The sequence below is a fragment of the Saccopteryx bilineata genome, chromosome 3, assembly GCF_036850765.1.
Source record: "Saccopteryx bilineata isolate mSacBil1 chromosome 3, mSacBil1_pri_phased_curated, whole genome shotgun sequence".
Lineage (NCBI taxonomy): Eukaryota > Metazoa > Chordata > Mammalia > Chiroptera > Emballonuridae > Saccopteryx > Saccopteryx bilineata.
This window is the reverse complement of record NC_089492.1, coordinates 71,470,105-71,484,508: the sequence shown is the minus strand read 5'-3', so window position 1 is coordinate 71,484,508 and position 14,404 is coordinate 71,470,105. Positions and strand designations below refer to the sequence as shown.

Genomic DNA, 14,404 nt, shown 5'->3' with positions numbered 1-14,404 from the left:
ACCACCATTGAAAAAACCACCACAGAAGCACATGAGATAAAAAAGATAGCAACAGTGGAAAGATGTATGGAATACAACCAAATAAAAACAAAAGATAAAAAAACGAAAGAGAAAGATCAAACAAGACACAAAACTAACAGAAAGCAATCTATAAAATGGCAATAGGAAACTCACAAGTGTCAATAATTACACTAAATGTAAACGGATTAAACTCACCAATAAAAAGACACAGAGTAGCAGAATGGATTAAAAAAGAAAATCCAACTGTATGCTGCCTACAGGAAACTCATCTAAGTAACAAGGATAAAAACAAACTCAAAGTGAAAGGCTGGAAAACAATACTCCAAGCAAATAACATTCAAAAAAAAAGCAGGCGTAGCAATACTCATATCTGATAATGCTGACTACAAGACAACAAAAGTACTCAGAGACAAAAATGGCCATTTCATAATGGCTAAGGGGACACTGAATCAAGAAGACATAACAATTCTTAATATATATGCACCAAACCAAGGAGCACCAAAATATATAAGACAGCTACTTATTGACCTTAAAACAAAAACTGACAAAATACAATCATACTTGGAGACCTCAATACACCGCTGACGGCTCTAGATCGGTCATCCAAACAGAGAATCAACAAAGATATAGTGGCCTTAAACAAAACACTAGAGCACCTGGATATGATAGACATCTATAGGACATTTCATCCCAAAGTGACTGAGTATACATTTTTCTCCAGTGTACATGGATCATTCTCAAGAACTGACCATATGTTGGGCCACAAAAACAACATCAGCAAATTCAGAAAAATCGAAGTTGTACCAAGCATATTTTCTGATCATAAAGCCTTGAAACTAGAATTCAACTGCAAAAAGGAGGGAAAAAATCCCACAAAAATGTGGAAACTAAACAACATTCTTTTAAAAAATGAATGGGTCAAAGAAGAAATAAGTGCAGAGATCAAAAGATATATACAGACTAATGAAAATGACAATACGACATATCAGAATCTATGGGATGCAGCAAAAGCAGTGATAAGAGGGAAGTTCATATCACTTCAGGCATATATGAACAAACAAGAGACAGCCCAAGTGAACTACTTAACTTCACACCTTAAGGAACTAGAAAAAGAAGAACAAAAACAACCCAAAACTAGCCGAAGAAAGGAGATAATAAAAATTAGAGCAGAAATAAATGAAATAGAGAACAGTAAAACTATAGAAAAAATTAATAGAACAAAGAGCTGGTTCTTTGAAAAGATCAATAAAATCGACAAACCCTTGGCAAGACTTACCAAGGAAAAAAGAGAAAGAATTCATATAAACAAAATCCAAAATGAAAGAGGAGAAATCACCACGGACACCGTAGATATACAAAGAATTATTGTAGAATACTATGAAAAACTTTATGCCACTAAATTCAACAATCTAGAAGAAATGGATAAATTCCTAGAACAATACAACCTTCCTAGACTGAGTCAAGAAGAAGCAGAAAGCCTAAACAGACCTATTAGTAGAGAAGAAAAAGAAAAAACCATTAAAAACCTTCCCAAAAATAAAAGTCCAGGACCTGACGGCTATACCAGCGAATTTTATCAAACATTCAAAGAAGACTTGGTTTCTATTCTACTGAAAGTCTTCCAAAAAATTGAAGAAGAAGCAATACTTCCAAACACATTTTATGAGGCCAACATAACCCTCATACCAAAACCAGGCAAGGATGGCACAAAAAAAGAAAACTGCACACCAATATCTCTAATGAATACAGATGCTAAAATACTAAACAAAATACTAGCAAATCGAATACAACAACATATTAAAAAAATAATACATCACGATCAAGTGGGATTCATCCCAGAATCTCAAGGATGGTTCGACATACGTAAAACGGTTAACATAATACACCATATCAACAAAACAAAGAACAAAAACCACATGATCTTAACAATAGATGCAGAAAAGGCTTTCGATAAAATACAACACAATTTTATGTTTAAGACTCTCAACAAAATGGGTATAGAAGGAAAATATCTCAACATAATAAAGGCCATATATGATAAACCATCAGCTAACATCATATTAAATGGCACAAAACTGAAGCCTTTCCCCCTTAAATCAGGAACAAGACAGGGTTGTCCACTCTCTCCACTCTTATTTAATGTGGTACTAGAGGTTCTAGCCAGAGCAATCAGACAAGACAAAGAAATAAAAGGCATCCATATCGGAAAAGAAGAAGTAAAGGTATCACTTTTTGCAGATGATATGAACCTATACATCAAAAACCCCAAAGAATCCACAAAAAGACTACTAGAAACAATAAGCCAATACAGTAAGGTCACAGGATACAAAATTAACATACAGAAGTCAATAGCCTTTTTTATATGCCAACAATGAAACAATTGAGAATGAACTCAAAAGAATAATCCCCTTCACAATTGCAACAAAAAAAATAAAATACTTAGGAATAAACATAACAAAGAATGTAAAGGACTTATATAATGAAAACTATAAACCATTGTTAAGAGAAATTTAGAAAGATATAATGAGATGGAAGAATATTCCTTGTTCTTGGTTAGGAAGAATAAATATAATCAAGATGGCTATATTACCCAAAGCAATATACAAATTTAATGCAATTCCCATCAAAATTCCAATGACATTTTTAAAAGAAATACACCAAAAAATCATCAGATTTATATGGAACTATAAAAAACCCCGAATAGCCAAAGCAATCCTAAAGAAAAAGAATGAAGCTGGGGGCATTACAATACCTGACTTCAAACTCTATTATAGGGCCATGACAATCAAAACAGCATGGTATTGGCAGAAAAATAGACACTCAGACCAATGGAACAGAATAGAAAACCCAGAAATAAAACCACATATATATAGTCAAATAATTTTTGATAAAGGGGCCAAGAACATACAATGGAGAAAAGAAAGCCTCTTCAATAAATGGTGCTGGGAAAACTGGAAAGCCACATGCAAAAGAATGAAACTGGACTACAGTTTTCCCCCTGTACTAAAATTAACTCAAAATGGATCAAAGATCTAAACATAAGACCTGAAACAATAAAGTACATAGAAGAAGACATAGGTACTAAATCATGGACCTGGGTTTTAAAGAGCATTTTATGAATTTGACTCCAATGGCAAGAGAAGTGAAGGCAAAAATTAATGAATGGGACTACATCAGACTAGGAAGTTTTTGCTCAGCAAGAGAAACTGATAATAAAATAAACAGAAAGCCAACTAAATGGGAAATGATATTTTCAAACAATAGCTCAGATAAGGGCCTAATATCCAAAATATACAAAGAACTCATAAAACTCAACAACAAACAAACAAACAATCCAATAAAAAAAATGGGAAGAGGACATGAACAGACACTTCTCCCAGGAGGAAGTACAAATGGCCAACAGATATATGAAAAGATGCTCATCTTCTTTAGTTATTAGAGAAATGCAAATCAAAACTGCAATGAGATACCACCTCACACCTGTTAGATTAGCTATTATTAACAAGACAGGTAATAGCAAATGTTGGAGAGGCTGTGAAGAAAAAGGAACCCTCATACACTGTTGGTGGGAATGTAAAGTAGTACAGCCATTATGGAAGAAAGTATGGTGGTTCCTCAAAAAACTGAAAATAGAACTACCTTATGACCCAGCAATCCCTCTACTGGGTATATACCCCAAGAACTCAGAAACATTGATACGTAAAGACACATGCAGCCCCATGTTCACTGCAGCATTGTTCACAGTGGCCAGGACATGGAAACAACCAAAAAGCCCGTCAATAGACGACTGGATAAAGAAGATGTGGCACATATACACTATGGAATACTACTCAGCCATAAGAAATGATGACATCGGATCATTTACAGCAAAATGGTGGGATCTTGATAACATTATACGAAGTGAAATAAGTAAATCGGAAAAAACCAGGAACTGCATTATTCCATACGTAGGTGGGACATAAAAGTGAAACTAAGAGACATTGATAAGAGTGTGGTGGTTACGGGGGGGAGGGGGGAAAGGGAGAAGGAAAGGGGGAGGGGGAGGGGCACAAAGAAAACTAGATAGAAGGTGACAGAGAACAATCTGACTTTGGGTGATGGGTATGCAACATAATTTAAAGACAAGATAACCTGGACTTGTTGATCTTTGAATATATGTAACCTGATTTATTGATGTCGTCCCATTAAAAAATAAAATTATAATTAAAAAAAAAAAAGAAGAAACTACAAAATGCAACTGGAACTCTTCTTTCAATTAGAAAGATCTTCCCTGTCACTCATCAAATTTTATCTTCTAGTCCTTACACCTTTGTCATAATACTGTAAAAATTAATAAACAGAACGCTCTTTAAATGGAGTCAGGAGGCTAGACAAGAAACTCACCCACATGGATCACTCAGTGCTCACGACTGACCCCAGCAGGAAGAGACATACCTGCATCTCCAATGGGAGGGGACACTTTGTACCTCGGCTGGAGGAGAAAAAGGTTCCTCCCAGTAACAGCTCAGCCAATGTGAAGCCACCAGAACTCAACCAATGAGAAGTCACTATATTTGAACTTTCAATTTCCTCTAATGGATTCTCTTTTTACAAGTCCCTCCCAAGTCCATACATAATCTTTCCTCTCCTTTAGTTTCTCAGTACATGGTTCACCATGAGACCATGTCTCGCAAATTGCAATTCTTTCTCAATCCCAAATAAACGCATTGTGCAAGAGAAATATGTGGCTAGTTGTTAAATATCAGTAATACTAATATATATATATACACACACATAAATACTAATATATACATATATAATTTTGTATAATATATACATATATAATTTGTAATTAGTATTATATATAATACTAATATATAATTTTTTTTTCTTGGAATTGTACTCAATCAGGTACAGGAAAGCAATCGAAGGCTTATAGGACAGGATTAGGGGACTTTAAAGAAGCCAGCAATGAGAAGAGTCCCAGCTTTCGGGAATAGGTTTGCAATAGTGGAAACCATGATTAGTGACTAAGCTGGAAGAACAAGAGAGAATAAATAAGTTGGCATAAGACCTGATTTCCTAGAATGCTGAGTAGGAGACAAGCTAGGTCTTGTATTGAACCTAAATTTTGGCAACAACCTAGAAACAGGCAGCTAGATATAAAGCAGAATGCTGTGATAACAAGGAGAGAAAACAAAATTTAAAAACCAGAAAGAAACAATAAAAGCATTTTGCAGCCATTTAATAGCGACAGACAGCTCTGCACATTCTAAAGACCCTGTATTGCTGGTTAGAACAACAATGGCCATCAGCCATTTAAAAACTTACCTTCAGTTCCCCCAAGAGGAAAAATTAAAAAGGATCTAAAAGCTTAAAGGCATAAGCTTCCATTATTTAACTAAATTCACTACTTTGATTTCCTACATCCCCCAGTGATGGCAGATGAAAGAGGCATTATTACTCACTTGTTTTCAAGAAAGACTCACCCAGGTCTACTTGAATAATTTTCAGGTATTACTACCTGAATGAAAATATATTAGACTTTACTTCTAACTCAAACCTTTTGTTGACTTTTTTATTCTACTTAGATCACTTAGTGACAACAGTAGTACATAAGATAATATGCATCAAGTAGCTGAATAAGAGTGTGCCCTTCAACTGGTCATACATCTGGCCATTTGAAAATATAATAATTAATTGAGGAAGAGGCAATCAATACTTCTGAACACATTTTATGAGGTCAACATAAGCCTGATATCAAGACCTAGCAAGGACAACACTCACAAAAAAGGAAAATTACACCCCCTGGCTGGTTGGCTCAGTGGTAGAGTGTCGGCCTGGCCTGCAGAAGTCCCGGGTTCGATTTCCGGCCAGGGCTCACAGGAGAGGCGCCCATCTGCTTCTCCACCCCTCCCCCTCTCCTTCCTCTCTGTCTCTCTCTTTCTCTCCCGCAGCTAAGGCTCCATTGGAGCAAAGATGGCCTGGGCACTGGGGATGGCTCTGTGGCCTCTGCCTCAGGTGCTAGAGTGGCTCTGGTTGCAACATAGCAACGCCCAGGATGGGCAGAGCATCACCCCTGGTGGGCGTGCCGGGTGGATCCCGGTCGGGCACATGCGGGAGTCTGTCTGACTGTCTCTCCCCGTTTCCAGCTTCAGAAAAAGAAAAAAAGAAAAGAAAAATAAAAAGGAAAATTACAGGACAATATCTAATGAATACAGATGCAAAAATCCTAACAGAACACTAGCAAATTGAATATAACACTACCTCAAAAAATAATAATACATCACGATCAAGTGGGGTTTATTCCAAGAGCATGAGGATGGTTCAGCATACACAAATCAATCAATGTAATACACCACACTGACAAAACACAGGACAGAAATCATATGGCCCTATCAATAGATACAGAAAAGGCATTTGATAAAATATCCTTTTATGATTAAAACATTCAATCAAAAGGGTACAGAAGGAAAATACCTCAACATAATAAAGGCCATATATGACAAACCCTCAGCCAATATCATACTCAATGGTGAAAAACTGAAAGCTTTTCCTGTAAAATCAAAAACAAGGTCGGATGCCCACTCTTTCCACTGTTATCAACATAGTTCTGGAAGTCCTAGCCAGAGCAATCAGGCAAGAGAAATAAATAAAAGACATTCATATTGGGGAAGAAGTAAAGGTATCACTTTTTGCAGATGACATGATTCTATATATAGAAAATCACCTCCGTTCCTGTCTGTCTGTCCCTATCTATCCCTCTATCTGACTCTCTCTCTCTGTCCCTGTAAAAAAAAAAAAGAAAGAAAATCCCAAAGGCTCCACACACAAAAAAAACTATTAGAAACAATAAGCCAATACAGTAAAGTCACAGAATACAAATAAGTACACAAAAGTCTACTGCATTCCTATACACCAACAATGAAACCTCAGAAAATGATTTTTTTAAAAAATTCCTTTTAGAATTGCAACAAAAAATAAAATATCTATAAATAAACTTAACAAAGGATGTAAAGGACCTATATCCTGAAAACTATAAAGCATTATTAAAAGAGATTGAAAAAGACACAATGAAATGGAGAGATGTTCTGTGTATGTTGTTTTGTGTTGATTCTGTGAAAGAATCAACATAATTAAAATGGCTACATTACCTAAAGCAATATAAAGATTTAATGCCAAACCCATTAAAAATCTCAATGTTATTTTTTAAAGAAATGGAACAAAAAAATCATCTGATTTGTATGGAACCACAAAAGATGCCAAATAGCCAAAGCAATCTGAGGAAAAATGAGTAAAGCTGGAGGTATCACACTACCTGACTTCAAATTATACTACAGAACCATGATAATCAAAACAGCATGGTATTGTCAGAGAAACAGACACACAGATCAATAGAACAAAGTCGAGAGCCCGAAATAACACTACATGTATATGGGCAGATCATTTTTGACAAAGGAGCCAAAACACACAATGGAGAAAAGAAATCATCTTCAATAAATGGTGCTGGGAAAACTGAAAAGCCACATGCAAAAGAATAAAACTTGACTACAGTTTGTCCCCATGCACAAAAATTAATTCAAAATGCATCAAAAACCTAAATATAAGATCTAAAATAAAAAATTACATAGAAGAAAACATAGTTGCTAAACTCGTGGACCTTGGCTGCAGAGAACATTTCATGAATTTGACCCCAAAGGCCAGGGAAGTATAGGCAAAAATAAATGTATGGGACTATATCCAACTAAAAGGTTGCACAGCAAAAGACACAGAGAACCAAGTAGTAGGTGATATTTGCAAACAGCTCCGACAAGGTGTTTATATCCAAAATATATAAAGAATTCACAAAGTTCAACAACAATCAAGTAAGCAATCCAATTTAAAAATGGAGAGAAGATCTGGACACTTCTTGCATGAAGACATACAGACAGCAAATAAACATATGAAAAGATGCTCATCTTAACTAGCTATTAGAGAAATGCAAATCAAAACTGCAATGAGATACCACCTCACACCTGTTAGATTAGCTATTATCAACAAGACAGGTAATAACAAGTGTTGGAGAGGCTGTGGAGAAAAAGGAACCCTCATTCACTGCTGGTAGAAGTGTAAACTGGTACAGCCACTATGGAAGACAGTATGGCAGTTCCTCAAAAAATTAAGAATAGAGGTACCATATGACACAGCAATCCCTTTACTGGGTATGTATTCAAAAAACTTAAAAACATTTGTATGCAGACATATGCTCCCCCATGTTCAACACAGCATTATTCACGGTGGCCAAGACATGGAAACAACCAAAGTGTTCCTCGATAAAGGACTGGATAAAGAAGATGTGGTACATATATACAATGGAATACTACTCAGCCATAAAAAATGATGACATATTGCCATTTTCGAAAACATGGATGGACCTAGAGAATGTTATGCTAAGCAAAATAAGACAATTAGGAAAAGCTAAGAACAGTATGATTTCACATATAAAGTGGGATATAAAACTGAGACTCATAGACATAGAAGTGAAGTGGTTAACAGAGAGAGGAGGGTAGGGAGAAGGGGTGTAAAGGGAGCCAAGTATACTATGACAGAAAATGGTTTGACTTTGGGTGATGTGCACACAACACAATGAGTAGTTCACATGCTATGGAAATGGACACTTGAAACCTATGTGTTCCTATGGACCAATGTCACCCAAAATTTTAAAAATAAAAATATAATACTGGTAAACAAGTTATGACCTGAAATAAAAGGTATGATTAAAAACTATAATTCAAGGCTATTTTAACTTCAGTGCTAGAAAGATCAAATCTAAACACAGACAGGAAAAATTCTAGTATAATCCCCAGCTGATAGACTAATACAGGATAGCAAACAGTAACAGGGAAGGAGATACCAATTCACTATACTCTGTTCTTGAGATAAATGGATACACTTAAAATCTTCTATTATAACCATGGGCAACTATATACCTCGTGAAATCCATTCGCTTAGTATCATTCTAACTTACCAACTTCAGTTTCACACATTATTGGACAAAAAAAAATGGACATATTCCAACCAGCTAAGAATGTAGCAGGTTACTTACTCTTCACTACACTCTGGATAGAACCTACACTTTTAAAACAATTTCAGATCACAATAGCCTTTTGTTTTATTATTGGCTTTTATTGGTAATTTATTATCCAGCCAAGCCTCCAATCCTTCATTAATGGAGGTGAGTTTTAAAAACAAAATTCACATACACATTTATCCTTGTTAAACTTTACCTTAGTTATTTTTCCATGGTTCCATTAGAAACTCTTCATGAACTAGTCAGCATTTTAGCTATCCTCATTTGTCTGTCATCTACAAATGTAATAGTGTTTCTGCCATGTCTTTATTCAAGTCATTTATGAAACTGTTAGGCTCCTCAAAGAATAGAAGCCTAGTAGAACACCAGGAGAGATCACTGTCCAGATTGAGATCAGTTTTCAATAATTCATTCATTTTAATTATTCAAATATATTTATTACATTCCTACTAAAGAACAACTCACCCTATGAGACATTGGGAATACAGTTTGTTAATGAGACAGACACTATCTCTGACCTCATGATGCTTAGAGTGGTCTACAAGCAATTGAAATAATTAAAATAAAATGAGATAAAATTACTATAGGTTAAGTAAAATGACAGTCTGTAGCTAAAGGAGCAACCTGGTGTAAGAAATCTAAAATGAGTATTCTTCAATGTGGTGGTTTATTCATCTGAAAATATACATTTCATCTAGCCATACTGCTCCTTCATTCTACAAGGGTATCATATGAAGACATCGTAAGTGTATCAGTTAAGTCATAATGCACTATATGTAGAATCATGCCTGGCATATAAGAATCATTTTTTTAAAAAAGGTGTTAGCTAATGGCATTCTCCAGTAATGTAAACTTAAACTGGTTCCTCTTAACTGAGATACTCAAAATTTATATCTATTTCTTTATATTCTTGACAATCCATTCTAGAATTCTGCCACAATTAAAGATACTTATTTATAGCACTACTTAAACTTAAACAATTACTTAATGCACATTAATTTATAGCAGTGCTTCTCAAACTTTAATGTATATTTGAATCACTTGGGGACCTTGTTAAAATGCAGGTTCTGAGTCACGAGATGAGCAGTAGTGTCTGGGGCCCTGCATTTCTGACAAGCTCCCAGTGATACCAGTGCTGCCAGTCAATGGAATGCACTTTAAATAACAAGGATTGGTGGACTCCCCATCCCCCTTCCACAGTTGTGATAACATTTGTCTATCGCTTGTCTGGCTCTTCTAATCTCTCTGAGTTCCTAATGACAAATATAAAGTATTTCCATGTCATTGTAATAACACACGTTTATGGTTTAATACTTTGAGATAAACATCTGTAGACTAGAACAGCCTTCATTTATGTAACTGTTCTCTTACTGTCTTTATATCTACCATGGATTTTAGATCCTTTAATCTTTTTCAGCCCTATCCAATTGCATGACTATTGTCCTAGGGAAAAGAAATGAGTAAAAAGGGAACCAGTTGGACTTGCTTTAATTCCATAATTGATTAAAAAGAAAAACAAAAAACTCTATCACCTAATCCAAGATAACAAACAGAAAAGGCAAGTCACCAAGAATATCCAATAAGTTAGGGCCAGCTTTGACTAAAGCTAGGGTTCTTGACTGCTTAATTCACCTATTGGTACAACTAGATTTAAAGTCCTTCAGTTTCCATATTTTCATCTTAACATTTAGCCCACAATGCCTTCTCTTCTGAGTCAATAAACAGTAATGAAAACCTAGTATTACCCCCTGTTAGAGCAGGGCTCAGAATGTTTTTCAGTTTTGTTATTAAAGAGTCAAAGAAAAAGTAAAAGCTTAAGGACAATTTTAAGAAAGGCTAATGATCATTAACATAACAATGTTATAAAGTAACATATTTCATATTACCGAGTATCTTAGAGGAGAAACAATGTAAGGAGAAAAAGAAAAAGGAGAAGGAGGAGGAGAATGGTAGTAGTAGTTACAAAAGACTTAAATATGATTTTTCATTGACTGTATCTTTTTACAGTGTGTGATTACTTAAAACAGAGTTCTTGTACAATTATTTTTGTTTTTTCACATTATTATAATCACATTTCCCAAGAAATACAAATTATAGTTAAATAGACTTGTCCATTTCCAAAAAGCTCAAGATTGAGAAAAATTGTATTAAGTCAATTAGCCACCATTTTCAACACAATCCCCAGCATACAAATTCAGAGGGACAGCAAGTAATGGTGGAGGAAAATGTAGTCCATTCAATTCTTAGGTTTAGATCAATGGCCACCTCTAATCAAACCTCCAATCAGAATACTAGAGAACTAAACATTTGGATTAAGAACAGGAGTGCCCATTGCTCATCTATTCCCTGGGGTCCCTGCCCCATTCAGGTCCCACATCTATCTTTGAAAGTAAAACCTCGGACATTTTGGCAGGGGCAATTTCTTTTCTCAGTTTCCAGTAATCTGAGGTTCTATTCTGGTTTAAATCTGCCCATTAACATCAACACAACTTGGTAGGAGACGGACAGTACCTGGGCCTCATGCAGCTTCCTCTTCAGAAGAGTGCTCAGCTGAAAGCTAGCAGCTCTATGATCTATCTGTTTCCAGCCCTGCCAGGGATCAGCTGTGTAATCTTGGGCAAATCAGTGAAGCCACAGTTTATCTCAAAGGGTGGTCTTGAGAAACAAGTGACACCATGCTATAAGTGATAATGACTATGAAAGACAGTTGGTATAATATGAAGGTTTGGATTTGAAAGACTTGCATTCGGGCCCTCCCTGCCATAAAATAACTACATTACCTTAGGCAACCCATCGTGTACAAAATGACAATAACTAGTTTACCGTACCTCTCAGATCGGTTCTTTGAAGACTGACTAGAACAGAAATGGTAAAATGCCTGGTATATAACAGGCTATTCATAAGTGATTATTACTTAAAAGCACTACATAAATTTAAGCCCTATAATTTTTTTTTACAAAAGATAGGAAACTAACTATCCAGGAGTAACAGGGACAAAGAACTCAAAGTACACTAACATTCTATTCTCCCTTGCCTAAAATTTATTCCTCTTTTTCCCTCATATTTTTTTGACAATGGAACCATTTGATAGAACAGGTGAAACTGATTTTCATAGTGTTCATTTTAAATCAATATTATAAATTTGACATCCAGGCAACTAAATTACCACCACAAACCACATATCTGTAGGGTGTTTTGCAAATTTAAGACATTAAAATTTGCTGTTTACATAAAATTCTTTTCAATGGAGTTATACTGGTTCATACAAAATTTATATTACTGACCTATTTTATTTTTGTGTGCTTATGGAAATGGAAAAGGTTTTTATTTTTTATCACTAAATCATCATGAAATCCAAAAAAAAAAAAGGGGGGGGAAGGAAGGAATGGTGGGAGGGAGGAATGAAGGGAGTGAGGAACAAAGGGAGGAACAAAGGAAGGAATGTAAGGAGGGATGGAGGGAACACACAAATTTGTGTTAAACGTAAATCCAAGAAATCACAAATAGCCTTAACATTACCATCCAGGAAAGTCTGTTCAAGATAATCAATGATCTGAGTGGCCTCACAAATAATGTTTTCCCCGTGGATAAGGACAGGCACTTCTCCAGTTGAGTTCAAACGCATAAACCAAGGCTCATTGTGCTCACTCAGGGGCAGACTTACATCATGTTCCTCGCACTTCAATGCCTTTTCAGCAATTACCAAGCGCACCTGGAAGAGTTCACACCGGTTACCACAGTGCATGTAGGCTCTCAATGAAATGACATCCCTGGATACCACTCAGCAGCTTTTCTGTGCTTCCCTGAGTGATGGATATGTTAAACATGCTTTTTAACTATAGTCATGTTACATAACTCTAGTACCTTTAAGTCAGCAACAGACTCCACATACAACAGCAGTCCTATGAGGTCATAATGAAGGTGAAAAACCCTTATCACTGAGTGATGTCTTAGCCATCCTAACATCATAGCACAACACATCACTCAGGTTTTTGTGGGGGTGCTGGTGCAAATAAACCTACTGTGCTGCCAGTCGTATAAAATTATGTACAGGCTATTTATACAGTACCTAATACCTGATGATGATCATAAATGACTATGTTACTGGTTTGTGTATGTCCTTTTTACCATTACTTTAGGACATACTTGTAAAACAGTGTGTCATGTTGCACCAGCAGCAGCCCCATACATGTTGTTTACCGGTCTCTTGATTGCATCGTTTTCTCTTGTGCTTGATTTAATCTTGTGTAGTTTTGTTCAGTAGCATGTTTTGTACAGTAGCCACAGCCTAGGTGTACAGCAGGCCACCCACCTAGGCTGGTGTACCTGCACTCCATGATGTCCACAGAGAGACATCTCCTAACGATGCGTTTCTCAGAACGTGTCCCTGTTGTTAAGCCCCGTGTGACTGTTTTTTATTCTAGAATTAAGTCAAGTACATTCTAGCATCTTGTCCTTATAAATTAGAGAAGATAAGTAATGAAAATTACTGTCTGTCTGTAATGATCGGCAGTCACCCTCCCTCCAGTACTTTTCTTTGAGCCCTAAACCTAATTACATCCTCCCCAGACGGGGAAAAAAAAAAAAAAAAAAAAAAAAACGAAAAACACGTGAACTACAGCTACACGAGGCCTTGGGAAAGAGTGCAAGGGAACAAAATGGAGTAAAGGCAGAAACTGGAGGTTACTCGTCTGTTTCTCTGCCTCATCTGCAAAGCCTGGGGACGGGCCTCCAGCGCAAACACCCAGGGTTACGCTCTGGTGTTTGCTGAGCGGCAGAGCCGAGTCCTAGCCTTCCCTCTCCAGCTGATTGTTCGGGTTCCCGCTGAGACGCGTCCCAGCCCCAAGGGAGCGAGCGCAGCGGGTGAGGCGGGCCCAGCCCGCAGGGAGCTGTCCGGTGCTGAAACCCGATCCTCCCGCCGCCGCCGGGCCGCGGCCTTTACCTTTTGGGAGCTGAAGGAATGCGTCCAATGGTACAGAATGAGCTTAACCTCCGCATCCGGCCTGCCTTCCGCCCCCAAGGGCGTGCCCCCTCGCTGCTCTCCCTGCACCCGAGCCATGTTGGGGTCGCCTTGAGCTTCTCCCACCCGCCCGCGCCGCCAGCAGAGCGTCGGCTGTGTTCCCGCGTCGCCTCGGGAGCCAGGACGGAGGGTGCGCACCCGCGCGCGCACAGACGAGCCTCTGGGAAGTGTAGTTTTTGCGGAGGCGCCGGAAAGCTTGTGATGTGCGCAGCCGCAGGGGCGGGTAGGGGGGAGTGTGCACGCTTTCCAGGGGAGCAACCTAAAGAGCAAAGAGAGTCCTTGGTTATTAAAGAGAGTAATAAGTCCTGCTGATT

At 37.2% G+C, this 14,404-nt stretch overlaps 1 protein-coding gene across 2 annotated transcripts in view; it reads right to left on the bottom strand.

Moving 5' to 3' along the window:
- Window positions 1-14,193, bottom strand: part of GDAP1 (ganglioside induced differentiation associated protein 1) — a 30,700-nt gene extending 16,507 nt beyond the window's left edge. The window contains exons 1-2 of one of the 2 annotated variants that reach the window (XM_066266343.1): window positions 14,013-14,193; window positions 12,590-12,782 (exon numbers count right to left, since the gene is read on the bottom strand). In XM_066266343.1, the coding sequence (XP_066122440.1) occupies window positions 12,590-12,782; window positions 14,013-14,129 (310 nt within the window). In that variant the 5' untranslated portion in view covers window positions 14,130-14,193. The remainder of the gene's footprint in view (window positions 1-12,589; window positions 12,783-14,012) is intronic. The other variant, XM_066266344.1, reaches the window with a different exon arrangement.
- Window positions 14,194-14,404: the final 211 nt, after the last annotated feature.